At 49.4% G+C, this 24,056-nt stretch overlaps 12 protein-coding genes across 13 annotated transcripts; 6 read left to right on the top strand and 6 right to left on the bottom strand.

Annotated features, from left to right (window-relative positions):
• Window positions 1–217: 217 nt before the first annotated feature.
• Window positions 218–1,144, top strand: TrAtP1_003847 (uncharacterized protein; the record flags this gene model as incomplete). Its single annotated transcript, XM_014083539.2, has 2 exons — window positions 218–260; window positions 357–1,144. 2 exons carry the CDS (start codon window positions 218–220, stop codon window positions 1,142–1,144), a joined length of 831 nt encoding a protein of 276 aa, XP_013939014.1.
• Window positions 1,145–1,193: 49 nt separating this feature from the next.
• Window positions 1,194–2,502, bottom strand: TrAtP1_003846 (uncharacterized protein; the record flags this gene model as incomplete). Its single annotated transcript, XM_014083538.2, has 2 exons — window positions 1,194–1,580; window positions 1,660–2,502. The coding sequence occupies 2 exons, from the start codon at window positions 2,500–2,502 to the stop codon at window positions 1,194–1,196; spliced, it is 1,230 nt and encodes a 409-aa protein (XP_013939013.1).
• Window positions 2,503–3,564: 1,062 nt separating this feature from the next.
• On the top strand, window positions 3,565–5,266 carry TrAtP1_003845 (uncharacterized protein; the record flags this gene model as incomplete). Its single annotated transcript, XM_014083537.2, has 4 exons — window positions 3,565–3,594; window positions 3,673–4,058; window positions 4,141–4,778; window positions 4,839–5,266. 4 exons carry the CDS (start codon window positions 3,565–3,567, stop codon window positions 5,264–5,266), a joined length of 1,482 nt encoding a protein of 493 aa, XP_013939012.1.
• A 21-nt stretch (window positions 5,267–5,287) lies between these two features.
• TrAtP1_003844 (uncharacterized protein) lies at window positions 5,288–5,934 on the bottom strand (the record flags this gene model as incomplete). The annotated part of the gene is made up of 2 exons (XM_014083536.2): window positions 5,288–5,476; window positions 5,542–5,934. The coding sequence occupies 2 exons, from the start codon at window positions 5,932–5,934 to the stop codon at window positions 5,288–5,290; spliced, it is 582 nt and encodes a 193-aa protein (XP_013939011.1).
• Window positions 5,935–6,146: 212 nt separating this feature from the next.
• TrAtP1_003843 (uncharacterized protein) lies at window positions 6,147–8,042 on the bottom strand. The gene is made up of 2 exons (XM_014083535.2): window positions 7,225–8,042; window positions 6,147–7,164 (listed from the first exon to the last, which is right to left on the bottom strand). Exons 1-2 carry the CDS (start codon window positions 7,807–7,809, stop codon window positions 6,388–6,390), a joined length of 1,362 nt encoding a protein of 453 aa, XP_013939010.2. The 5' UTR covers window positions 7,810–8,042; the 3' UTR covers window positions 6,147–6,387.
• A 632-nt stretch (window positions 8,043–8,674) lies between these two features.
• On the top strand, window positions 8,675–10,119 carry TrAtP1_003842 (uncharacterized protein). Its single transcript, XM_014083534.2, has 2 exons — window positions 8,675–9,299; window positions 9,363–10,119. The coding sequence occupies exons 1-2, from the start codon at window positions 9,034–9,036 to the stop codon at window positions 10,018–10,020; spliced, it is 924 nt and encodes a 307-aa protein (XP_013939009.2). The 5' UTR covers window positions 8,675–9,033; the 3' UTR covers window positions 10,021–10,119.
• An 84-nt stretch (window positions 10,120–10,203) lies between these two features.
• Window positions 10,204–13,020, bottom strand: TrAtP1_003841 (uncharacterized protein). The gene is made up of 3 exons (XM_014083533.2): window positions 12,857–13,020; window positions 12,431–12,569; window positions 10,204–12,378 (listed from the first exon to the last, which is right to left on the bottom strand). The coding sequence occupies exons 1-3, from the start codon at window positions 12,863–12,865 to the stop codon at window positions 10,520–10,522; spliced, it is 2,007 nt and encodes a 668-aa protein (XP_013939008.2). The 5' UTR covers window positions 12,866–13,020; the 3' UTR covers window positions 10,204–10,519.
• A 284-nt stretch (window positions 13,021–13,304) lies between these two features.
• TrAtP1_003840 (uncharacterized protein) lies at window positions 13,305–14,833 on the top strand. Its single transcript, XM_066112050.1, has 7 exons — window positions 13,305–13,634; window positions 13,695–13,745; window positions 13,820–13,846; window positions 13,915–14,241; window positions 14,308–14,436; window positions 14,501–14,662; window positions 14,726–14,833. The coding sequence occupies exons 1-7, from the start codon at window positions 13,419–13,421 to the stop codon at window positions 14,801–14,803; spliced, it is 990 nt and encodes a 329-aa protein (XP_065968133.1). The 5' UTR covers window positions 13,305–13,418; the 3' UTR covers window positions 14,804–14,833.
• On the bottom strand, window positions 14,834–17,790 carry TrAtP1_003839 (60S ribosomal protein eL18; the record flags this gene model as incomplete). Its single annotated transcript, XM_014083532.2, has 8 exons — window positions 14,834–15,079; window positions 15,133–15,500; window positions 15,592–15,696; window positions 15,849–15,991; window positions 16,625–16,805; window positions 16,861–17,216; window positions 17,279–17,379; window positions 17,452–17,790. The coding sequence occupies 8 exons, from the start codon at window positions 17,788–17,790 to the stop codon at window positions 15,002–15,004; spliced, it is 1,671 nt and encodes a 556-aa protein (XP_013939007.2). The 3' UTR covers window positions 14,834–15,001.
• Window positions 17,791–18,015: 225 nt separating this feature from the next.
• Window positions 18,016–20,337, top strand: TrAtP1_003838 (uncharacterized protein). Of its 2 annotated transcripts, XM_066112049.1 has the most exons (4): window positions 18,016–18,195; window positions 18,264–18,320; window positions 18,386–18,658; window positions 18,715–20,337. In XM_066112049.1, exons 1-4 carry the CDS (start codon window positions 18,142–18,144, stop codon window positions 19,969–19,971), a joined length of 1,641 nt encoding a protein of 546 aa, XP_065968131.1. In that variant the 5' UTR covers window positions 18,016–18,141; the 3' UTR covers window positions 19,972–20,337. The 2 variants fall into 2 exon arrangements, with proteins under 2 accessions (XP_065968131.1, XP_065968132.1); XM_066112048.1 differs by having other exon boundaries at window positions 18,016–18,320.
• A 464-nt stretch (window positions 20,338–20,801) lies between these two features.
• Window positions 20,802–22,531, top strand: TrAtP1_003837 (40S ribosomal protein RACK1). The gene is made up of 5 exons (XM_014085006.2): window positions 20,802–20,944; window positions 21,016–21,053; window positions 21,114–21,240; window positions 21,316–21,633; window positions 21,861–22,531. Exons 1-5 carry the CDS (start codon window positions 20,903–20,905, stop codon window positions 22,284–22,286), a joined length of 951 nt encoding a protein of 316 aa, XP_013940481.1. The 5' UTR covers window positions 20,802–20,902; the 3' UTR covers window positions 22,287–22,531.
• On the bottom strand, window positions 22,532–24,008 carry TrAtP1_003836 (uncharacterized protein). The gene is made up of 2 exons (XM_014083529.2): window positions 23,493–24,008; window positions 22,532–23,428 (listed from the first exon to the last, which is right to left on the bottom strand). Exons 1-2 carry the CDS (start codon window positions 23,800–23,802, stop codon window positions 22,782–22,784), a joined length of 957 nt encoding a protein of 318 aa, XP_013939004.1. The 5' UTR covers window positions 23,803–24,008; the 3' UTR covers window positions 22,532–22,781.
• Between the last annotated feature and the right edge of the window lie 48 nt (window positions 24,009–24,056).

The raw sequence follows: 24,056 nt of genomic DNA, 5'->3' as shown, positions 1-24,056 counted from the left end.
TATTAACCCGTCATCAAATCATTATACTACCAATATTCCTCCTCAATTATCGCTCAAACACTGGGTAGCCGCCTACCCTGCCTGTATCTTCATTCAAAATCTATTGCTTTTTTTATTTAATTTTTTTTCTTTCATTTCATTTTTTTGATACGGCATTTTTGCTTTCGCCTTAAGTCGCAGCGCACGCAATTGCTGCGTGAATATTAGTGCTGTGAATATGGCACTCCTGCGCCAATTTATTGCCTTCGGGACTGATAATGGTGTGTTGCATCCCCAGGCCACTTAGCGTGGGAAATCAGCACATTGAACAGGAAATCATGTAACCAGGTCTCCAAACAATGCTGACGCCTGCCAAGCCGGAATCGAGCGATCATTACGCTTCGTCCAGGCTTTAGTCTCTCTCTTCGCCACATATCGCTTCTCTGCAGCAGCCGCATTGCTGCCTCTAACGTCAACCAAGTTTCCACCGTCAACGTCATTTCTGGAACTGCGGGCCAAGATCAACGTAACCAGGCGTCTCCTGCGATTTGTTCGGTTCCTTGAGCAATTCCAATTGGGATGGGATTTGTACTCTTCCCAGGTATTGGACTTCGAGACATTACTCGATGTGCTCGGCAAAACATGCCTGGGGCTGTATGGCATGCTCGAATCAGTGACCCTGCTCGACCTGCTAGAAGTAGACCATCTGAAGATTTTCGGCGCAGAGCAGACTGATAACTTGAATTATCAAGCTCAGGTCTTTTGGCTCATCGCTTTATGCATCTCGCTGTTTCGCTCCAGTATCGCACTGCTGCGCTGTCTTGGCAAACAGCCGGCCCCGCATGCATCATCCAACCACAACTCCAAAGAGAACATCTCCAGTGAGAACAGCGAACATCAGAAGGGAGATGGACCATTAAGGGAGAATGGCGATGGATCTGGGGATCAAGTGGCATCGCAGAGCGGAGCGACAGAACCCAAGGAGGCTGTTCCTTCGCTGATACTGAAGCTCGTAGCAACCACCATGGACATTCTCCTTCCAGCCGCTGCTGTTGGCTTGATTGAAACTCATCCTGCAGTGATCGCACTGGCCATGATTATTAGCACAGCAATCACCGCCAACGACGTATGGGTTAGGTGCGGCAAAGAGATGCAAAGTCGCTGAAGGAAAGCAAACTTCATGTGTAAAAAATAAACAAGCTTCATAAATACAGTTAAACCGTCGCTAAGGGGATATTGTTTGTTGCAGTTTCATGTTTCTCAGTAGGGTATTTCTCTTCCCACTCCACTCTCTCGCGGACCATATCTCGCTTGCACCAGATGACTGTAATCCAGCCCCAGACCGCACACCATATGAATGGCACGGCCCAGCATACTCCGTACGCAACAGTGGCTGGAACTTCATGTACGACGGCAATAACGGTGAGGGCGCCGGCCAACAGAAGCGCAGGCACGGACCAGAATACAGATTGCTTGAACAGCATTTGCCGGAAGCGGGGGCTGGCATTGTAACGGGCCGCAAAAGCTTCTCGGTATGGTCTACCGGCTCCGGCATTGACGGCAACGACATCTTCAATAAAATAGTACACTCCCGGCAGGACCTGTTTGAAGAAGAAAGAGAATGTTAATATAAGACGCCGACTACTAAGGAGGCAAGGGAAAGAGTCATTGCAATCATACCTTTTCGCCTTTCCCAGTGGAACTGAGGCGGAACGGGGCAGGCCAGTTCATATAGTTGAACAGCGTGATGAGACCGAGGACGCCGCCAAGGCTGTACAGAATGGCTGGTGCTGGCATGCAGAGAACTCTCAGCCAAACTATATGCGGCGCACTGCCCACGATGAAGAGCGCCGTAACGGCGGTGATGGTAAGCACCGATGCCCAGTTCAGTGTATCGAAGCACCAGCGGCTATTCGTGCCCAGTGGACGATAGAATCTCTCCTTCTTCATGAGCCGCCAGGTTCTGATGCCAAATTCGATGTACGTTGGACCGCCCCAAATACTCGTGACCACGGCGAAGATGATCCAGCCTTGGACATGGCCGGCATATCGCATGGCATAGTACAGCACGATGGGTATTAGAGAACCATCGATAAACACCAGAATCGCAAAAACAAAGAGTCTCCAGCGCTTCCATCCATGATGCCACGTGAAAGGCAGCTGCGGCAAGAGCTGAGGATTATTCCCATAATAGTCTTGTAGCGTTCGGTCCCGTCGTTTCCATTCATCGTGTGTTGCCGCTCGCGAGTCGTAGTAAACATCTGCTTCTTGTCGCAAAGCGTACGAAAGGCTTCGCCGGCCCGCATCTGCTGTTCGGGGGGACTCTGGACCAAATGCACGCTGGCTTGTTCTGCTTCCGAAGCTATCCGCATGTGCAAAGGTTACAATATTCGGTAGCGAGGCGGTTCCTTGTACAGACCCCAAAGGGCTGTTCGGAAGGGCTCTGGCGGCTCTCCCAGAGGCTTCATTTGGTGTATCGGACAAAGACCGGCTAACGGTGTTATCTTGACCTATGCCCGGCATCGTTCGACCTATCGCGATGCGTTAAAGAAATACAGGTCGAGTCTAAAGAGCAAAAGAAGAAGAAAAAGTTAATTGTTGATAAACATTGTCTCACTTGGATGCCGTGGGAGCCATTTTTTATTATGATCACGGAAGCAGGGTGGTCAAGCATGGTCGGGCAACCTGTTTAACGGGCGATGACGTTGTGCCCTCAGATGTCAACAGCACCTGCTGAGATCATCCGGCTGAGCCGATGGCATAACAAATCCTCCGTACGGGGCAACCAAAGAATCCTCAAAACAGTAGTACTAGAAGCAGCATTTCTGGGCGCTAAACCCTATTTGGCAACTAAAATTGATGAAAAAAAGAGCATTTTATGATAATTAATGCTAAAATTAGACAAATCCATCATAATCAGAAGATCTGTAAAACGTCGCCGTGGAAGTTCTAGGGCTCCGTGGAACACTTAAAAGGACCTCGGTGTCCCCCATGGTCCGCGATTGTTAAAAATCGGGGCTCCTAACTCTAAAAGGGCTCAGAGCAAGAACTTCGCCAAAACAAGCCTAAAGTGCTTAAACTGTGCGCTTTGCAAGCGTCTACCCGCGTTTGGGGTAGGATCCGCAACCCCATATGCGCATCTCCATTATCACCACCTCGTTATTGCATTACTTGACACACAGCAAAGCTGTCAGCTTTGCACGAGGAAGAACATTGTTCCTCTGAATCCTTCGTAAGCACGAAATCGGGGGTTCGGGATAGTCAGATTGATCCCAGTCAATTCAATTGGGTCCTCATTGGGCACCTAGGGAACTTTGTAGAAATATGTATATTAAGACCAGATTGCTCGTTAGCTGCTCCGTGTGTACGTCTCCCGCCTACTTTCGTGACTCGAGTCAAGCAAGTGCCTCCTCCAACTCTTGGTAGCCGACGTTGATGAATATCGGCGCCTAGCTCTTGGCTACTAGGCAATAGCCGCGGTTATTGCTATTTAACCTGTCACTTCACATCGGCACTCAACTTCAACCCCGCAAACTTCCAAGTTATCATCATTACCGCTGAGAATACGAAAAGGAACAAAGAATCATGTCTGCTACTGTCAGAGTTGTGCCAAATGTATGCTTGTTTCGCCAATTGATGCTTCACTTGATTGATGCTTCACTTGATATATACCTATACTAAGCACAACCATAGGCCGCCAAGCGGGCTTCGAGTCTCCTCCGGACAATTCAGTATACTCATCCTCCATCATGTCCATGCCACTCAAACCCGGGTTATCACCAGCGTACCCCGCCCAAGCTCTCACAGAGCCTGGGAGGCCGACGCTACGCCACGCCTTCGAATGCCAATCTGAAGGAGTATGCCTTTGAAATGGCAGCGTCATCTATTCGCTTTGGCGCTGGCGTGACCCAGGAAGTCGGCATGGACCTGAAGAACCTTGGGTCACAGAGAGTATGCGTTGTTACTGACAAGACCGTGGACCAATTGGATGCCATGAGACAAGTGCGAGAGGCCCTTACTCGCGAAGGCGTCAACTTCAAAGTCTTCTCCGACGTGAGGATAGAACCAAAAGATAGCTCGTAAGTGCCCTCCTGTCTAGCCTATACCAATCTCTCTTGGTCGGATTGTTCACTTTACTAACATGTCTTGGGGGTGAAATAGTATCAAGGAGGCAATTGCATGGGCAAGGCCTTACAACCCAGATGCATTTCTTGCAGTGGGTGGAGGGTCCGTCATAGACACGGCCAAGCTAATGAACCTGTACACATCATATCCGGATGCTGATTTCCTTGATTTCGTCAATGCGCCATTGGGAAAGGGGCGTCCAGTCGACAAGCCTCTTAAGCCGCTCATCGCAGTCCCAACTACGGCGGGTACTGGTAGCGAAACTACGGGAACAGCCATCTTCGATCTCGTCTCGAAAAAGGCAAAGACTGGTGTTGCTCACCGAAATCTCAAGCCAACGCTGGGAATTTGTGACCCCCTCAACACACGAACCATGCCTTCTGCTGTCAAGGCTGCCTCTGGTCTGGACGTCTTGTGCCACTCCCTGGAGTCCTGGACAGCCATCCCCTACACCGAGCGAACACCGCGACCAACGAACCCAATTTTGCGGCCAGCGTACCAGGGAGCCAATCCGATTTCGGATGTCTTCTCTTTCCACGCACTCAAGGCCACTGTGAAGTATCTCCCTCGTTCTGTGAAAGACCCTGAGGATTTTGAAGCTCAGAGCGAGATGCTCTTGGCAGCAACGCTGGCGGGAGTTGGCTTTGGAAACGCTGGAGTTCATTTGTGCCATGGTACGTAACCCGGGTCCCTTTTATATGTGTGTGGTTTGTTCAAAGTTGATTGTTTCATAGGCATGTCGTATCCCATCTCTGGCCAGAATCCAGGTTACACGCACGCTGGCTATGAGATTCCAAACCCTCTCATTCCCCACGGTGTTTCGGTAGCAGTCTCTGCCCCTGCTGTCTTTAGATTCACTGCACCTTCCAACCCGGAAAGGCATCTCCTCGCAGCCGAGGCATTTGGCGTTGACATCTCCAACGTAAAGAAGGAGAGTGCTGGAGAAGTCTTGGCCGAGGCACTGACCAAATTCCTTGAGGACTTGGGTGATCAGCCAAAGGGCCTCAAGGCGCTGGGCTTCGGCAGCGAGCATATCGATGGACTCGTTGAAGGCACTATTCCTCAAGCTCGAGTATTGATGCTCGCCCCCGGCCTTGCCTCTGAGCTGCAAGCTGAAAAGGACCAGCTACGTGCGCTTTTTGAAGACGCCATGACTCATTAATCTAGCATGGTATTGGATGGTCTATCGGAATTTGTCTGGGTTACTTGGGATCATCTTTCTCAGCATAGCAATCTGTTTCACGATGCTAAGCTTTCGAAGCTCTGGGGTTCCGCGCTTGTCGGTTCGCCGTGTACCATTTGAATAGACGACCGTGTTGTCAGGTAGCACATCGCCATTAGCAATAACAGACAAGTGTGATACCGTACAATTCTATTTTTTTTTCCCACTCGTGTTAGCCTCTCCATGTAAAAGGCCAGTAAATCTCAAGTCCTTACCTTGCCAATCTTCGCACCGCTTCCAATTTTGCTTCCCACCTGGATGATGCTGCCCTCGCCGATTTCCGTGCCTCCAGCCTCGATAACTGAGCCCGCTTCGATGAGCACGTAGTCCCCAAGGCTAACACCACCCATGCCCTTGTCCAGGTTCTCTGAAGCAGCTCCGAGGTGCACGCGCTCTTGGATGATACATCGTCGCCCAACAAGAACGCTGCCGACGCTGGACTCGATGCGTGATCGGGGGTGCACTACCGTCTCTGCCTGCATCGTGATCGAGTGTGTGCCCTGCAGAACGGCATTATCGGAAATGGTAAGCGACGTAGAAAAGTTGACAGGCGGTTTCGGGCCGCTGCGGTCAACGGCCGGGAGGACGGAGTGCCTCTTGGACGACATGATGGTAGAGCTTGGAGGAAGAGGTACAAAAAACGCCGACAAGTGACAATTGGTGGAGAGCTTCAGATGCTCGGAACTTCAGAGGCTGATCTAGTGCCGTTTCGTACTAGCTTACAGGTACCAGGCACTGGAGTTGGCAGCACTACTACTATGCCGAATCAGGAGGTCTGGCGGCTGAGCAATTTGGACTCAGTTCTCGTCATCTCAAGTCTGGTTGTCTGGGTACTAGGAGAAACGGTCAAATTTCATGCGAGTACCTTTGTACTTCGCCTATAAAGATATTGCCATCTATTCGATACCGCGGTATTTACACAGAAACCACTACAATGTTTGATTGATCTGCACTTTGTTTGCATCTTATTAGACGGTGCTGGCTCTATTGGTTGGACAGCTTGCAACACAAACTCATTCGAGATGGACATGAAAATTTACATCTATTAACAATTCGTTGCCTTATTTAGCCTTCAGGCTGTCTATACCTCCATCGAAAGATCCAACATCATACTCCTCTGGATACTTTTCTAGCATTGTTCTCAGCTGCTCCTTTTGGTCCTTGAGGTCTTCCGTCAGCTCCTCATAAATGTCCTCGAACATAGTGGCAATCGGTGGCTTCTTCTCCCTCTCTGCTTCGCCAAACGCCTTTAGGATTTCCTTTCTCAGGTCGGTTCTGGCATCCTTCTCCTTGGTCTCATCCCAGCATCCCTTTGCCTCCATCCATTTCCTCAGTCGAGTGAGAGGGTTATCTCGTCGCTTCCAATCCTCGACTTCAACGCGGGCTCGGTATGCAAAGGAGTCGTCAGAAGTGCTGTGATGAGAGACGCGATAGGTCATTGCTTCGATGAGAACTGGCTTGCCACCGCCCTCAAGAGCCATTGCTCGTGCCTTCTTTGTAGCCTCTCTGACGGCCCAGATGTCATTTCCGTCCACTCGAATTGTGTCAATGCCGTAGCCAATTCCTCTGCTTGCAATGCCATCCCCTCGGTACTGGTCAAGAGTGGGTGTGGAGATGGCAAATCCGTTGTTACGGCAAATGAAAACAATGGGACATGAGCGCGTGGCGGCGATATTCAGCGCTGCATGGAAATCGCCCTCGCTGGCAGCTCCCTCACCGAAAAATACTACCGCTACTCGCGGCTTTGAGCTGGGATCTTGAAGCTTCTGTAGCTTTAACGCATATGCTGCTCCCGAAGCCTGCGGAAGCTGTGTTGCTAATGGTGAAGAAACAGTGTGCTTTGCCGGGAGCGTTAGCCAATAGGTTGCGATATTGCGCGTTCAAGGTTGGTTACTCACCATGTTCAATTCCTTGGATCCGTAGTGGACCGGCATGTTTCTTCCCCGACCAGAGTCTTTCTTGTTGGCAAACAGTTGTGACATGAATTGTTCAGTGGTAAATCCCCTCTCCTTGAAGAAGCCCTGCTCTCGATACTGGCAGAAGACGACATCTTCCCTGTCTAGTACGCTGGAGCTACCCACGCTCACAGCTTCCTCGCCTGCGCTTACCATGTAAAAGCTTAAGCGACCTTGTCTTTGGGCATCGAACATGATGAGATCCATGATGGAGATGAACAGCATGTCCTTGTAGAGCTTGATGACTGCCTCATCGGAAATGTCAGGGCTGAAGGAGGGGTCGACGATCTGGCCATCCTGATCCACGACTCGATAGGTCTGAAGGGCTGTGTATGAGTCGGGAGTCTCGAATTTGAGAGAACTGGTGAAAGAGCTCTTCAGGGCTCCAGGAAACGAGACGAAATTAGAATTGGGCCGCTGAGAAAGGCTCCCAGCACTCCGGATAGAGTTGGAGATGACAGAGACGCATGGCTTCGTGCCGGCGGCCAGCCTCCGCATGGAGGCCCTCGGAATGACGCGAGAGCTCATCTGGATCACAGCTGGGATTAGACAAAAGGGTTGAATCTTTTGCAGAAGTGCGGAGTGTTTGAGTCACGTCAAGATGCAGGCACTGTTACTTTTAATATGGAAAATGGAAATCCGGGGAAGGCAGCTTGATCTCGGGACAAGGAGCCAGGATGCCGATAGAGAGCGGTCGCAATTGAGCCGACAGAATCCGCCAGCGCTAACACCACTAAGCCGCAGCACGCCCTGGCCTTGGGGGAGATGCTGCTGCTAGTAGTAGTACCTATGTGCAGAGTGCTGATGAAACAAATCAAATCAATTGCAATTGACACCTTTGGATCATTGAGTGGTAATGCTGATATATATACCGTGGAAGAGTGTCAGGTGTAACGAGACTGCCCAATTGTCTGTGGTCTGGTCACAGCACGTACCGCATTACCGAAAGCTGCCTCAACAGGGATAGTCTTAGCCAATGATCTCGAGTCCTTCTTCAATCCTTATTCTTTCATCTCTCATCATATTCTTTGAAATATTTGTTCAATTGCATTGTGCACGTTATATATTATGTCTGCTGTCCTAAATGAAGCCCTAGAGTAGCACGATATGATGGCTGGCGGCCAGGTGGCAGCAGGCCTGACAGATTCGGTTGATGGCAAAGAATAAATCCGACACCCACGATTAGTGAATTTTCAAATTCCATCTTGTTCTTGTTGTGAATATATTGCATTTTTTTCAAAAATATCTCCTTCACATCGTCCGAAATGGCCCCTCCAGCAGCTAATCTGGTGATACTCATTCTCAGCATCTTCGGCTTCATCGCGCTGATTGGCTGGTTCTTCCAGCAAAGTATCCACAAATTTATCCAGGCACTTCTCGCCTATCGCCGTCCAGAAGCTCAACCTCAATCTAGCCTTCAGGACGCTGAAGGGGCGGAAAGTCTATAGAGACAAGTCTTGTTGCCCTACGGCAGATTTCAATTCGTTAAGAGTCATTCAATCTTCTTTATTTACGTTCTTCTCATTGGCAATTGGCGGAGAATTCTCTTTGCCAAGTCTGCAATATCTGTGGCTTGCCGAAAGAGAAATTTAATCCATTAACCAGATCTTCATAAGAATCCTTGTTTGAGAGTGACAAGCAAAGCAACACGTTCCGGAGCCATCTCTACGCCTCAACTCCATCATCATAAACGCAATTAGCAAATTACCGCCAACGCTCTTTTCTTAAAGACCAACAGGAAAAAAGTAAAACATGTCTGCTTCTTCAGTGGTAAGAGGCCGCGCCGGGCTATTCCGGCCTTCTTCATGCATCTCTCGCACAACCCGCTTCTTCTCTACCAGCCGCCAGCTTCGCGAATCAAAATCAACACCTACCTCAAACCGTCCTACCCACTTTGGATATGAGACGGTTACCGAGTCTGTGAAGCAGGAGCGAGTTGCCGAAGTCTTTACCAGCGTGGCAGAATCATACGATAAGATGAACGACTTGATGTCGATGGGTGTTCACCGTCTGTGGAAGTGAGTTTTTACCTTTAATGCGATTCTGCAACATTACTAGGCCGGTAGCTAATGCCCCTGTAGAGATCATTTCGTTTCCTCGCTGAACCCAGGGGCCACAAACCCTACAGGCATGCCACAGCGCATCCTTGATGTCGCCGGAGGAACTGGCGACATCGCCTTTCGCATGCTGCAGCACGCCCATGTCAACAACGGCAACCCAAACGTGCACGTTACGATATCAGACATCAACCCAGCAATGCTTAGTGTTGGCAAACAGCGCTCCCTATCTCTTCCAGCCTCTCATCAGTCTTCTCTTTCCTTCCTAGAGGCAAACGCTGAAGTTCTGCCATCATCACTCAAAGACAATTCCCTTGACTTGTACACAGTTGCCTTTGGCATACGCAACTTCTCTAATATGCCCGCAGCCCTGAGAGAGGCATATAGAGTCCTCAAACCTGGCGGCATCTTTGCTTGTATGGAGTTTTCCAAAGTGGACAAGTATCCCATCTTCAATGCAATTTACAAGCAGTGGTCCTTCAGCGCGATCCCATTGATTGGCCAGCTGGTTGCAGGAGACCGTGACAGCTATCAATATCTCGTTGAAAGCATTGAACGGTTTCCGTCCCAAGAGGAGTTCCGAGACATGATTGCTGGCGCAGGGTTTGCCATTGTGGGAAAAGGTTATGAAGATTTGACTGGTGGCGTCGCGGCTATCCATAAAGGCATCAAACCCCTATGAAGACTTCTTTAGACTTATATGTCTAGTTTGTATATTAGTATTCAGTAAAGACGCCCACAAAGGTTGCTTTAATAAGAAGTCATATGATATTACAATCAATCACTTTCTTTGTTCAAGGCGATTCACCCTTTATTTCACATGACGTGACACCAGTACAGCCATCTACCTATAGCTCGCACTTTTAATCAAAAGCTGTTGCATTTTTTTTCTTTTCTGTACTGAACTAATCGAGGAACCAATGAAAGACGAAGGCTAATAATACTCTCAAGCCGACACCGAAACCTCCTGGAAGCTCATGAAATACGTATGTACACATGAATTTTTCTGGACCTTGCTCTCAAACCTTCCAGAGCCTAACGCCAGTTTGCCCCAAAAGGAAAACCACGCGAAATGAGATAGAGTTCTCAAGGCTGTGCGCGCCCGAAATAAAACAAGAAGAATGCCATTACAGTGGCTAAGATAATCAGAGAACATGATGTTTGACGTTTGATGACTGGGTTTAATCAGCACTAGGGGTAGAAGGTGCTGCTGCGGGAGATACACCAGCATCTCCCTTTATGCCTCCTCGTCCACGAGAACCACGTCCTCGCTCACCACCCCGAGCTCCTCGACCCCCACGGCCACCTCGTCGGTTGCTTTCCGAGTCGCTAGTCCCACCAGCGCTGCGATAGCCACTGGTGGTAGACCCGCCTCGCCCGCTACCTCCCCAGGTTCCAGCATTGCCGCGGCTGTTGAAAGGCTTGCTCTCTCGATGAAGGAAGATCTTGACAAGTGGCTTTGATCGATCTTCCTGAGTTCGTGTCTTGACCGCTTCTGGCAGCCTTCCCATGGCCCCATCGCGGTCTTCAACTGTTTTGAATTGAACAACCTTGTTTGAGCCACCCCATTTCTCAATCTTGAGAATTTTAGGCTTGTCAGCCTCGTCAAATAGATCGCGGCACTGATCTTCCGTGTTGACATTCATAATAAACAGACCAATGATATCAGATGCCGACGTCTTTGGGGCTGGCGAGGTGGCTGGTTCAGGGACATGTGCCGATCCATTTGTCGGAGCGGCTGTCTTCTCAGCCTCTTTGTTAGCAGCGTTGCCTGCGGTGGGCTGTGGGGTTGATCGGTTCGGTATCGTGGGAATAGGGGCAGCTGGGGTAGCCTTTGGTTGTTGAGTTGGTGGAGATTGTTTGGCGGCCGGGGGTGCAGTAGGGGTAGCAGAAGAGGCTGCGCTTGCTGGAGGAACGGCGGCAGCGGCGGCAGTTCCTGGGGGTGCCGTAGACGACTGCTGTTTAGCTCCTCGGTGGGAGAAGTTAAATCCCTGGGCGCGCATCTCAGTTCCAATTCTTCCATCTTGAATTTCAAGTACCAAATAGCCAAAAGCAGCGTCAGCAAGGTTGAAATTCCACATATTTTTAAAAGCACTTTCGTCAACTGCACCAAGACCACCCGAGCCCGGGACCGGACCCCCAAAAGGATTTCCACCAGCAGCCGTCGAGGGCATCTTTTCCACAATTTGCAGAGCATTCTTCAGGAGATTTTGCTGCGCCTCGTTCTGCTGGATGGCAGGTTCAACTTCTCCCCTGACAGTTTCCCAGACGTCATTGAAGGAAGCCTTTGAGGCAGCAAGCTTGCCACGATAATGGTCTAGCGTAGGGTTGACACTGAATTCGTTGTAGGAACTTCCATATCTGAAGTGGAGTCCGGCTGAGATGGAAAAGTCCGCTTTCAAGGTAACAGAGAGCTGGTTCAATATACCCTCGCGAGCCGGAGAGGCGTGCGTGATAAAGACTCGAGTCTCGGTGGGGTCATAGACACGATGAGCAGTGTCAACTAGCTCTCCCATTTGCAATAGAGTTGTCCACATCGTACCCTGTCCTCCCGCTATGGTAGTACGGCCCTCTCCATTGTCAAACAGTTTGTGCATTACCACAGCGCCACCCAGGCCCAGGAGTCTCAGTTTTACACCACCAACTTCGAGTAACATGGAACGAGCTTCGTCGATGATGTGAAGGTTGTGGACTTTGTACTCGGATGATCTGAACTTTTCAAGAACGCGGACATCTTCACAGGCGCCCCAGACGGTGTATACTGGCACATCCAGTTTCAGCTCTCCATTAAGGAGCAGAGGAAGTTCGGAGAGGGGGAGCTCGCTCGGAGAGAATCTAGATTTCACGGGGCCAGATCCGCCCTGCTGAATAGCCTTCTTGACCGGTTCAGAAATCAGGGGCGAATACTGTGCCACATGCTTCAATGTCTTCTCCACAATTCGTTCCAGGGACGTATGGTCGTAGAATCCGAAGTCGCCAGTGTGAATGATGTGGTCAGCCCGGGCCTGTCTTGCAAGTTCGTTGAGCGATCGCAGGTTTCCTGTGTCAGTTGTTAGCACGTGCCACGGACAGCTGAGATGCTCGCAGCATACCTCGAACGTCTGCAACGCAAAGAATCCGTATGGGTCCGGTCTGGATGATACGGCCTTGGTTGGGCAGGAGAGGCGCTGCGCCAGGCGATGGGAGGCTCGTTGCACCATTTTGTATGTAGCCAGGGGCATATGCTCGCGGCTGCACTCGTTAGCTAAACCGCACGTCACAGATGGAAATCCGGCTGCGGAACCCAGCAGGCATCAGAGGAGGGGTCAAGCGGTGGTCAAGACCAGATTACGCCTCGAATTCCCAATGCCAAGATTGCAGGGCTTGCGAGCAGATAAAACAAACGGCCATGAAGAAGAAGGCAAGGCCGGATGCTTCTGTAGTGTACAAACGTGGAGAGATCCCGAACGCGCAGCTCCCCAATCTGCCACGAGAGCCAGGGTTGACGAAGGGCCAGGAAGAGAACAAGGTGCACTTACGACAGCCATCCTATCAGCCAGTAGAGTATATTAAATTCGTAATCGGAAACAAGTCGCTCGGTGTGAAGGGTTCGTTCGACAGATAATTCTCTCCGGGAAAAGGATGGCGGCTATCAAATGAGATGGTAGACGGACGGCGAGCCGCAAGTGAAGGTGAATTTGGCTGGCTCAGCGAGCAAGAGCACAGTTGTTCCACAAAGTTGGGTAGTGGTGGCCACCCGCTGCACTGATTGGTAGCCTTGCTTGAGAGGTTGTTTTAAGCTAGGCCATTAAGAGGTGGGACTTCCAGGGAAAATTTTACAATGAATTCATAGTGGTTTTATTATATATCAATTTATTAAAAAATAGCTCTTTTGCTTTTGAATAGAATAAATGGAATATTATGTAAAGATAAATAGCTATTAATTTCTTATATAGTTCCATATTAAGTATAAGCTATAAGTTATTGTAATCCTATTTCATATTAAGGGTGTCTATAGAGCTCCACCAACTGTTCTCTACTAGATGGCCTCCACTCAAAGCTCTTTGATAGCTACTCTTTCACACTTCCACAAATGGAATCATGTCACATCAATGGACAGGCTGGACACGAGGCCTTCTACAAATCGCGCCGCGCTCGGCCTTTGTACCGCATACTAACTGTCTCTTCAACGTACCCGGATTGATAAGGTTTGCTTCCTCTGGAAGTCAATGGAAGCAACGCCAGGGCCGCGACCATTTTGTCCGCCATGCCAAAGTCCAAGGACTTAAAAGCAGGGCAGCTTTTAAACTGTTAGAGGCAAGATTCGCCCATCGTCAGCTACTTATGGCCTTTTCGTGATATTAATTTTCCCAAAAGATAGACGCAAAATACAAGCTCTTCAAGAAGAACCAAACTGTAGTTGATCTAGTAAGTTAGCTTGAGCATGCATATGCCAAATCCTGGTATTGCTGCACATCTCTAAAACTTGACCTTTACACCAGGGATATGCGCCAGGCAGCTGGTCTCAAGTACGTTGTATCCATACTAGCATTCGCCAGAGTCTCTAAAAACTTGGGATATTCACATGCCTGAGTAGGTTGCTGTTGAGCGCACTAGACCGTACGGTCAAGTCATCGGTATCGACCTCATACCCGCTCAACCTCCCAAAGGTGTCGCAACATTCCAGGGAGATTTCCTGTCTCCCGTCGTCCAACAACTTTTGAAAGAGTTCATAGCTCAAGCACACCATGATCGACAGTCTAGAGCAGCACAATTTGATGACAATGGCGAGGATGACTTGAAATCTGACCGCACTCTCATCGAACAACCAAGCTACATTGACTTAGAGAGACACTCAACAGAGGCCTCAAAGTCACCTCCCGGTAGCATACCGACAAAGTCGACGTCAAAAAATCTTGTGGATGTTCGTCAGACAGCACCCGCTACTACCACCAACACTGATATTTTGGTTGTGCTAACATCGATATAGATCGTGTTAAGTGATATGTCAGCACCATGGGAACAGACTTCTGGATTTGGTTCCAAGACTTTGAGTAACCCTTATGACAGGCTCATGAATACGAGCGGAATTGCGTCTCGGGATCATGCTGGCAGCATGGTAAGGATCAAACCCGAGCTTGCATAGATTAACGAGGACTAAGGATGACCATAATGGCTACTAGGACCTTTGCGAAGCTGCACTGCAGTTCGCCAGCGATACACTTAAACCTGGTGGCCACCTCGTATGCAAATTCTACATGGGAGCAAGGGATAAAGAATTGGAGAAACAACTCAGGCTACTATTCGCAGAGGTGCACAGAGAGAAGCCAGAATCTTCGAGATCTGTAAGTTTCGACAGAGTACACCCCAAGGGTCATCACAACTAACCACCTACCTACCCGCAACAGGAAAGCAGAGAGGCGTTCTTCGTTGCACTACGTAGAAAATCCACAGCAAGTGTTAGCTTACAAGGCGATCACAATTAATATGGACGCATTTAACCATCACATTTAGCGCTACGATAAATTGGTCAAGCTGGTCGTCAATTGGCCATTTGTAGGCACGAAATTTTTTAACTTTGAATAATATCAAGTCACGCCATCCCTTTAGGTCCCGTAAATAAAACCAAACTGGAGATAAATAACACCTCCATCCCGATGCTCGCCCAATTTTCCCAGCATAATTTAGACCTTGAAACCACGTGAGCGTCTGCGACCACGAGCGCGCTCGAACTTGCGTCCCTTGGACTCGACGAAGGGTTTCTGTGACATGGATTAGCATCACTGGGCCACCGTAGGATCTTTTCGTAACCAACCTTGTGCTTGTGGGGGCCCATGCCGAAGTGCTTGACGGCCTCACGGCTGTTCTTGGGTCCACGGAGGATCAGGGTGTTGCTTCCGGTAGGGGCGCGGAGAGCGAGCTGATCAAGGGTGATAGCCTCACCACCGGCAGCGGCAATTCGGGCACGAGCAGTGGCGGTGAATCGAAGAGCGGCGACGGTAGTCTTGGGGAAAGACAGAAGTCTGTTGTCATCGGTGACGGTGCCGACAATGACGACGGTGCGCTTCTCGCCCTCCTTGTTGATGTTGGAAACAATTCGGGACAGGGAAACGGGAGGGCGGTTAATCTTGGACATGAAGAGTCGTCGAAGGATAACCTTGTTGAAGGCGGCATCGGTTCGGCCTGGGGCACATATGTTAGTCGCTCAACACAACCACCGCGAAACCGCTAATTTCCTTTTTTTTTTCTTTTTCCTTTTAGAATGAGAACTTACGGGCCAGGAAGCGGTAAAGCTTGACCAAGAGCTTCAAGTAGACATTGTCGCTCTTGGGGGCCTTGCGGTGAGTGCCCTTGACGTGGTGGCGGTCGAGATCGATACCTGGAAATTGGAAAACCGTATCAGCCAGATGGTTCATGCTCAAATGTGGCTGCTCATCTTCTCGGAAGAGAGCATCCAGATCGCAGAGACGATACACAAGGTATCATCACCACTCGCATACGCAGGCTATGCATATCAGTTCTTTCACGTACCCATGGCGACGACTGGTGCTGAAAAGCTTGATGATGGGCTTGAAAGTCGAGGTCGAAAATGTCTGGGAATACAGGCGAACTTTCCAACCAAAAATTTCAGGGCTTTCGATCTCGAGTAGCGCTCTGATTGGCCAGCAGTTGGACTAGTGGCAGAGCGGTCAGCCGTGGCAATTAGGGTACACTCTGATGACTCAACCAGCCCACTATGAAAATGCCTGCTAAATTCCCGCTAGTTTCAATCAGGTCAAGCTTCGCTAGCAGTTTGTTACATTGAAACGCGACAGAGCGCTTCGCTGAGAGAACTGCATGCGAAAATTCGGCGCTAGACTATTTGCGTGACAATGCGCCAACGGGGCAACGATTGAGTGCATGTGAAGCAGATGGATGCTACATACATTTGGACCCACGGGTCGATCGATATCTCCTACAGCACTCACACGTTGGTTGGTATTGCTCGACAAAGTTTGTATCTTTTTTTACAATTGCGGCGTCTCGATGAGAACTTCCTCATCCCAATTCAGTCATATTTACAACGACACCGGCTAAAGACCTCTTCCACTGCATCAGTAGAGCTAGATTGCGAATGTCGGTCGTAGCTTATACCGCCAGTAGTTACACCCAATGCAGCGCCCTCATCTACTAACTAGTTACTATGATGTCGACGATCCATCCTTTCAGACATTGGTATCTGCGCAGCAAGCGCAGTAATGTATCAATTAGGGCCTTGCTAATTGTATAAATGTTCACCTTGATATGTCTTGTCACACTCCACTTACATGAAGGGAGGCAAGGAGAATGGGTAGCCAGAGTTCTTGACGCGGAAGACGCTTAGGAGAAAGCTGTATACCAGGAATAGTATAACGCTCCAAACGACAACCGCGACCTGCTGGGTTTTGGCATCGGCCATGCGAGGAACCTTGACAGCCAAGGTGATGGCACAGAATGAGAGCACACCGTCTATCAAATGCGTTAGTGTCGCCTATGAAATTGGCGTGAAAGGACTTTGTCTTACAGATAGCCGCCACGATTTGGGTTTCCAATCCAAGCTGGTTCTGGAAGCCTCCTGCGATATAGCTGACGCCACCATGGCCATCTCCAACAATGTATGGAACTTTCCGAATGTGGTTGAACATATGACCGCTAATGAAGAGGAGAATAGCAATCAGGCTGATGGAAGCCCAGATGTTGCGGTTTTGGATGATAGGCAGCACATAAGCAGACGCACTGGCCAACGCAGTACCGACGCCGAGGACAATGGTCACGGTGGAGGCCCATCGAAGCCAGTTGAAGGGTCGTTGCACAGGCGGGTGTGGTCTATTGGGAAGCTGCCGAGAGATCCAGGAATGAACTTGCTCAGCTGCGGAAGGCCTGGAATTGATCAGTATCGAACGCAGGTATGCAACAACAGAGAGGTTCGCATCATGGCTTACCCTGCCGTGAAATCGTATCGAACAGGCTCTGGAGAGGCAGCGGCATGGGGTCCAATAGTCGGGTTAAAGAGAAGGAGCACCGGGGCGGTTTGGAGGCCAAGCTGTGATGAATTGATACATTAGCTTTTCCATGGAACAATTACTCTTTCTAAATTGAGATGTTCACCACGTACCGAAATAAAAGTCTCTCGACCATCAGCGAAATCCAGCGTACCAAAGATGAGTCGTGACTCGCCGGCTTTGTCGCCTCGAGTCCAACTGCGTCCGAGAACCTCCCACTCAGGCGCGAATTCTTGGCAAAGCTGGCAGCCGAACCTGGTTTCCAAAGCAGTGAGGAGGACAGCCACGCTATGGTTTCTTGGAGCGGCTGTTAAAGAAGAATATGTGGCATCATTCAGCTTCAAAGGCGAAGAGCGCTGGGATAGCTGACGAAATTCCTCATATGAGTCTTTTTTCGCGAAGCCCCCAGCGAACAGCAGGCACAGAGGAAGAATTGACTGGAAGATACGCATCTTCGCGGTGGTTTGTAGCTGTCCGTATAGACGCAGCTGATGTTGCTGCAACTACTAGCCTAAGCTGCCAACTAAGCTGCCAGGTGTTCCTGTGCTGTCATCAAGGTGTTCTTGTTTCGCGATTACATAATTCAAGCTACAAGCATGGCGCGGGGCTTGACTATAAACGGCTAGCGCAGCATTTGCAAGTTGATTCAACTGCCTGTCAAGCTACTCCGATGTTGGCGTATCGATCGTAGAATCTGGCTGACCTTTAAGTACTCAATACCTCCCAGATCTCGCTCGAGCGCATGCTAGTACGCTAGGCGCTAAAAGTTCTAGTCCGGCGTCGATTATCAACACTTCCATTCTATGTCAGACGCCTTGGGCAAATACCTAGAACATCGAACGCCATACCATCTAGGAGTACGCATTAATCGACAGATTTACTTTGTAGCCTTTTTCTCTATTAACATCGGTTTTTCTCCGCATAGCCTCAGTTCCATAAGCATTTGGATGATACGACGGCCATGAGTGACCTCTCAATTGAGGTAACCATCCCCTTCTAAGCCAGCGCTACCTTGACTTTGGCATTGTGCTTATGTTATGCATCTAGCGGACGACGCGTCTCCATGAACTTGATCTGCAATATCAGAAAAGCCTCCACGAAACCGACCTCATAAACCGAGACGAAGAATCTCGCCGATTACAGCTACGAGTATTCCTGCTTCAGGATGAAAATACCCAGCTGCAGGACAGATGCGCCGCCAAGGATGACGAAATAAAAACTCTGTCAAGGAGGAACGATAAACTACGCGTCAAGCTTGACGAGGCCAAATCGCAGAATACATCCGAAGATGAGCAGATGAAGGAGAATCCAATTGAGGCCGTAGGTTATTTCTAAACTCCAAGAAATACCACAACACATTTACTAAGAGGCCAAAGACGAGGACAGAACCGATTGCGGCGACTGCAGATAGCTCGATAGAAGAGAATGCTGCACTTGCAAAGGAGCTCCAAGACTTGCGATCAGAAGTTAAGCTTTTGCGGCTACGGGCGGCGGACGACGAGAAATCGGAATCGAAATCGCATCAGCAAGAGTACTTGGCACAAGAGCCTGCGAGTAAATCACAGTCAAACTCAAACAACTCAAACGATACAAACGAAGAAGTGATTAGACTGCAATCGATGCTAGACAAATCAACCGAACGAATAACGGAGGAAGAACGGCATCGCGAAAGGATGAAATTGAACCATCAGAAGCAACTTTACGAATCCGAGCGCCAAAACAATAAGCTGGAGGGAAAAGTATTGGCACTGGAGAAGAAACTGAAAGACGCACAAACAGAGCTGCGAGAGTTCCGGCAGGCGTCACATTCTGGCTTGAAAGATAGACCAGGCGATGGTCTTGATTCTACCCAAGATGCCGCGACGAAATCCCATGATAGAGATCAATCTCCGCCTGCTGAAAAAGATAAGGTGCCCCGCAAGAGAGTGGCCAGGAAGCGTACGACAGAGCAAGCGAAGATTGGAGAAAAATCAACATTTTCAATCACACCACTACTCAATAAAATAAAGGGTACTGGTGGAACTACTGGGCGCCCTAGCTTAACATTTGACGACATACTTTTACAAGAGGGCGACGATCCATCACCACTCCGAGCAGCAAAGAAACCTGAGGCTCGATCTACAGCAGCAGCACCGGCTACGGGACTGGTAGCTTCTACACCTTTAAGACCTCGGGAAAAATTGGGTTCCAAATCTTCTGAAACGCAATCCCAGCCGAAAGCAACAGAAGCAACATCAGGCAAAGTGCCCGCACCCAAGTCCAGCGCTCCCAGTCAGGGCACGGAAGACGAGAAGCCCGAAGATGCAACGGGCGAAGGAGTATCGAAAGCAGCCGACTCAAAAGAAACAGCTCTTCACAAAAGAATTAAGCTTCACGAGTCTACTACTACTACTACTGATCGTGGTGTTGATTTGGAGCAAAAGAAGAGGAGGAGAAAGCTGATAAACAAGGCTAATACCATAATAGAAGAAGATGAAACTGGTGAGGCGGCCCAGCCCACAGAGGCCCAACCTGGCCGGGCCAGGAAACTAAAGTCAGCCGTGGGAAGTGCCTTCAGCTCGGGAACCGCCTCGAAACCATTTTCGCCTCTTAAGCGGCATAAGCGAGGGATGAACGCAAGCTTTTTGGTTTGAGTACCTTGTTATGTATCCATAAGGCAAGTGATTCGTACCACCTATGAAGAGATTTACATTAGGAACTGCGTGAGTGAGATGGTCACCCAAAAGTCCAATGACGGCGGACAGCATTCTTTCATCTTCCTCATTACATCATATATTAAGCCATGTCCAGATAGATCATAAAGTCAACCGGCGTTAGAGAGTTGATTGACTAGATAAACTCCTGTAGAGTTATGCATTAGGTAGCTAGATGCCAGCGTCTAGTATCTAACCCGGCTACGTTCTGTATTAATAGATATGTGGCATCAAACAGCGTTTAAGAGTTTCTGAGACCTCTCCTGAGCGCTGAGGCTATGATGAAGTCTAAGGCAGCGGGCAGTCCCTTGCTATGTCAGTCAATCTTTGATAGTTGATGCTCTGATATGGGAAAGCGAAGTCTTAGAAAGAGTTAGTTGTACTAAGTACTAGTAGGTATTAGATCGCACGAAATCGATTGCGTCCGTGTGCCAATCAAACACGGAAAGCAAGAGACAAAGGAGAAGAGAGAAGAGCTCAAGCTCAAACCAAAGTCACTGGCAGTCTACATCTGTCCAAACAGGCCATCTGCGCTTAGGCACTCTCCATATTAGTGTCCATCTCTTCTCTCTTACTCACCCCGCTATGCCAATGCTGTAACTTTTTTGGAGCCCGCCCATGCTAGCCTATGGTGCTAGTTTGATAACGAACTGATTGCCAAATTCTGATCTTAGTCAGCCGTACTGGCCAATCGCATTGCTCGGCCCTAATTTTTCGCCCACACAAAAAATTCACAATTTCGTTCAGCCCCAACTTAGAGAGCTTAACATCCGGTGCTGACCTTTTGCAGAAGAGAAGTGGTCTTCTCAGCTAAATTTCTCTCTCTTCTCACCCATCTCTCTGAATTCTTTGCGGGCGAGGCTGTACCAAAATGGCTGAACAACTGATCCTGAAGGGTACCCTCGAGGGCCACGTACGATTGCTCCTCCCCATCGCTACCCTTTCTCATGGTTCGGAGCGAGGCTGACATTTGATGTGATGCAGAATGGCTGGGTTACCAGCTTGGCCACTTCAATGGAGAAGTATGCTGGGATTTCACCTATCGCGAACGCAATCGACCTTGAAAACTAACAAGAAAACAGCCCCAACATGCTCCTGTCCAGCAGCCGAGACAAGACCCTGATCATCTGGAACCTCACCCGCGACGAGACCCAGTACGGCTACCCCAAGCGATCTCTCCACGGTCACTCCCACATTGTGTCCGACTGTGTACGTCCACTCGGATTCCGTTGATGATACTACGAAGAAAAGAGTTCTCGGGACTGATTGAAGTTGATTGGTTAGGTTATCTCCTCTGACGGTGCTTACGCCCTGTCTGCCTCTTGGGACAAGACTCTCCGTCTGTGGGAGCTCGCTACCGGCACCACCACCCGAAGATTCGTCGGCCACACCAACGACGTTCTCTCCGTATCCTTCTCCGCCGACAACCGACAGATCGTCTCTGGCTCTCGTGACCGCACCATCAAGCTGTGGAACACCCTCGGTGACTGCAAGTACACCATCACCGACAAGGGCCACACTGAGTGGGCTTCTTGCGTCCGATTCAGCCCCAACCCTCAGAACCCCGTCATTGTCTCCTCTGGTTGGGACAAGCTGGTCAAGGTACGAATTCTTGTCGATTTTGCCCTATATCTCTCCATCTTACGATGCGCACCACTTCATGATGTATTGCAACATTCAAGTATTTGCTACTTCAGAGCCAGAAATGGCAATGAGACAAACATAACCTATTGCCCTGAACTTTGGTTTCCTTTTCTTTTTTTTCAACATGCCCCCCTGATTCTTCTCTCCAACTATATGTGAGATTCGGATTTTAACAAAATTTCCAGGTTTGGGAGCTCTCTACCTGCAAGCTGCAGACCGACCACATCGGCCACACCGGTTACATCAACACCGTCACCATCTCTCCTGATGGCTCTCTTTGCGCCTCCGGTGGCAAGGACGGTACCACCATGCTCTGGGACCTGAACGAATCCAAGCACCTGTACTCCCTCAACGCCAACGACGAGATCCACGCCCTCGTCTTCTCTCCTAACCGATACTGGCTGTGCGCCGCCACCGCCAGCAGCATCATCATCTTCGACCTTGAGAAGAAGAGCAAGGTTGATGAGCTGAAGCCTGAGTTCACCTCTGTCGGCAAGAAGAGCCGGGAGCCCGAGTGTATCAGCTTGGCCTGGTCCGCTGACGGCCAGACCCTGTTCGCTGGTTACACTGACAACATTATCCGTGCTTGGGGCGTCATGTCCCGAGCATAAATGTTGCCGGGATAGGTAAGGAGAGATGGGGAAGCTTGGCTGGGACGTGGTGGAATATAGGGCATCACATAGTTAGCTTCTTCCTCAAACTGTAACTGAGATTAGGGCAACAGTGTGTGTGACAGAAATACTAAAAAAAGGTACTGGACACAAAATTCGCTTCTAATATAGAAGATGGTTCTTAACTGCTGTTTCTACTAAGTACTAAGGGAAAAAGGAATACTACACTTTCATACTGTTCAAGCCATGTTATTTATTGAATGAATGTATCGTGAAATAATTTTCACTCTTGTATCTGTATCCATTCTCTATTTGTCTTCATTCCATTGTGTATCTTGCCATGTGAAGCTAAGCTGGAACGATGCTTCGGGTATAAGTATAATGATAAGTGCTAAAACAAGCGATGCGCAAATATGAAGTTTCAAGGTGTTCAGCCATTCGTTTAGCAATGGACAGAGCGATATAGTGGCTTAGCCGCTGGCATTTAAATCTGCATTACAATGCATTGGACTTCTTGCCCAGGCGAGATACCTCTCTTCGCGAGAATTTGGCATCAGCATTTACAAGCATGCTGTGATCTGCAATTTCCACCTTATCAGCGTGCTCTCTGAACCGATCGCCCCCCATGAATCGTTTCATCGTAGACTCCCATAATCGGAAACGCTCTTTGCCCTGGCTATCGCGCTCGACCAATGACTTGACTTCTTTTTGCTTGCGCATTTTCGAGGCCCGAACCAACCTGCGCAGCGCATCTTCGCCGAGCTGTGCGCTCTTGGCCGCGTCCTCTCTGATTTGTTTGGAATCGCGCGTCCTTCTGTCTTCCTGTGGAGTAAATCTGTAGGTGTGTGTGCTCGGAAAACCGGGAAAAGAAGCCGGTATAAAGGCCTTGCTCTCTTTGTCTGGTTGGCCACTGAGCTCTTCGCCGAGAAGAGGGAGGGAGTTGAATGTGTCATCGATGGTTATGAGGTTTTCACTGCGATTCGTCACATCTTGGTTGCTGAGCCGGCCCTTGATGTGCGGTTTTAGAGAGGAAATTGTCAAGTTATGGTGTCTGAGCATGAGTTCAAAATCTGACGGGATGGGAGCCTCGCGACGTGATGATATTGCGAATCGCTTGACTTCCTCGATAATGGAGCTTAAGTCTATTGAAATAGAGACATTAGCTTCAAAGATAGAAACGACGATAGAAACACAATGTTTGCCTACACGTCTCAACTGCGCCTGTGAAGCTCTCAAGCGCCTCAGGACTGGCCGATTGAAATCCATCATGCGCCAGGACCATGGCAATAGAACGCTGGATACCGCGGCGAGCAATGTGATGTAGGGTTGGGGATAGAGAAGGCACTGCTGAAAAGGACTCTTCATCTGCCCATTCCGAAGAGGAATCTCGCTCCGCTCCGTTTTGGGTCGTTTCAAGTTGCTGTCCGCTGGAAGGCTCGTCTTCTGGGGTCGCATGCTTAGGCCGTTTTGTGTCCGAATCAACGGAAATGACGGATGCGCTGCGCTTGCGCGACATTGGCAACAGATAAGATGATCGAGGCGAGTAGATAATAGAGGCAGATTCGGGATTATAGCCGCGATGTGTGGTTGCCAATGCGGTCGGTCGTGGTATGAAGAAAATAGAGAGCTGGCCAACGCGCCTGGCGCACACGCTATGGTGGTGTATAATCCGCAGCTACGCACGTTTATATAGCAGTCCAAGCTGCAAGCTAAGGGAGTTTCTCACAATCTACCTTGAGCCACAATACAATGCACTGAACGACGACTTTA

Source organism: Trichoderma atroviride, chromosome 2, assembly GCF_020647795.1.
Source record: "Trichoderma atroviride chromosome 2, complete sequence".
NCBI classification, from domain to species: domain Eukaryota; kingdom Fungi; phylum Ascomycota; class Sordariomycetes; order Hypocreales; family Hypocreaceae; genus Trichoderma; species Trichoderma atroviride.
Note: the sequence above shows the minus strand (reverse complement) of the source record. Positions and strands in the feature narration are given on the sequence as shown.

Bases quoted from the DNA above. Each gene is read 5' to 3' on its own strand.
- TrAtP1_003841 (XM_014083533.2), bottom strand. The intron at 12,379-12,430 runs GTATGCTGCGAG...CAACTGACACAG, and splicing joins TTGCGTTGCAGACGTTCGAG to GAAACCTGCGATCGCTCAAC.
- TrAtP1_003836 (XM_014083529.2), bottom strand. From the start codon at position 23,802: ATGTCGCGCAAGCGCAGCGCATCCGTCATTTCCGTTGATTCGGACACA. The intron at 23,429-23,492 runs GTAGGCAAACAT...CTATTTCAATAG, and splicing joins CACAGGCGCAGTTGAGACGT to ACTTAAGCTCCATTATCGAG.
- TrAtP1_003842 (XM_014083534.2), top strand. From the start codon at position 9,034: ATGTCTGCTTCTTCAGTGGTAAGAGGCCGCGCCGGGCTATTCCGGCCT. The intron at 9,300-9,362 runs GTGAGTTTTTAC...ATGCCCCTGTAG, and splicing joins GGTGTTCACCGTCTGTGGAA to AGATCATTTCGTTTCCTCGC.
- TrAtP1_003840 (XM_066112050.1), top strand. From the start codon at position 13,419: ATGTCACATCAATGGACAGGCTGGACACGAGGCCTTCTACAAATCGCG. The intron at 13,746-13,819 runs GTAAGTTAGCTT...CCTTTACACCAG, and splicing joins ACCAAACTGTAGTTGATCTA to GGATATGCGCCAGGCAGCTG. The intron at 14,242-14,307 runs GTTCGTCAGACA...ACATCGATATAG, and splicing joins CGTCAAAAAATCTTGTGGAT to ATCGTGTTAAGTGATATGTC.
- TrAtP1_003838 (XM_066112049.1), top strand. From the start codon at position 18,142: ATGTCAGACGCCTTGGGCAAATACCTAGAACATCGAACGCCATACCAT. The intron at 18,196-18,263 runs GTACGCATTAAT...TTCTCCGCATAG, and splicing joins GAACGCCATACCATCTAGGA to CCTCAGTTCCATAAGCATTT. The intron at 18,321-18,385 runs GTAACCATCCCC...TTATGCATCTAG, and splicing joins TGAGTGACCTCTCAATTGAG to CGGACGACGCGTCTCCATGA.
- TrAtP1_003843 (XM_014083535.2), bottom strand. From the start codon at position 7,809: ATGAGCTCTCGCGTCATTCCGAGGGCCTCCATGCGGAGGCTGGCCGCC. The intron at 7,165-7,224 runs GTGAGTAACCAA...CTCCCGGCAAAG, and splicing joins GATCCAAGGAATTGAACATG to CACACTGTTTCTTCACCATT.
- TrAtP1_003837 (XM_014085006.2), top strand. From the start codon at position 20,903: ATGGCTGAACAACTGATCCTGAAGGGTACCCTCGAGGGCCAC. The intron at 20,945-21,015 runs GTACGATTGCTC...GATGTGATGCAG, and splicing joins AGGGTACCCTCGAGGGCCAC to AATGGCTGGGTTACCAGCTT. The intron at 21,634-21,860 runs GTACGAATTCTT...CAAAATTTCCAG, and splicing joins GTTGGGACAAGCTGGTCAAG to GTTTGGGAGCTCTCTACCTG.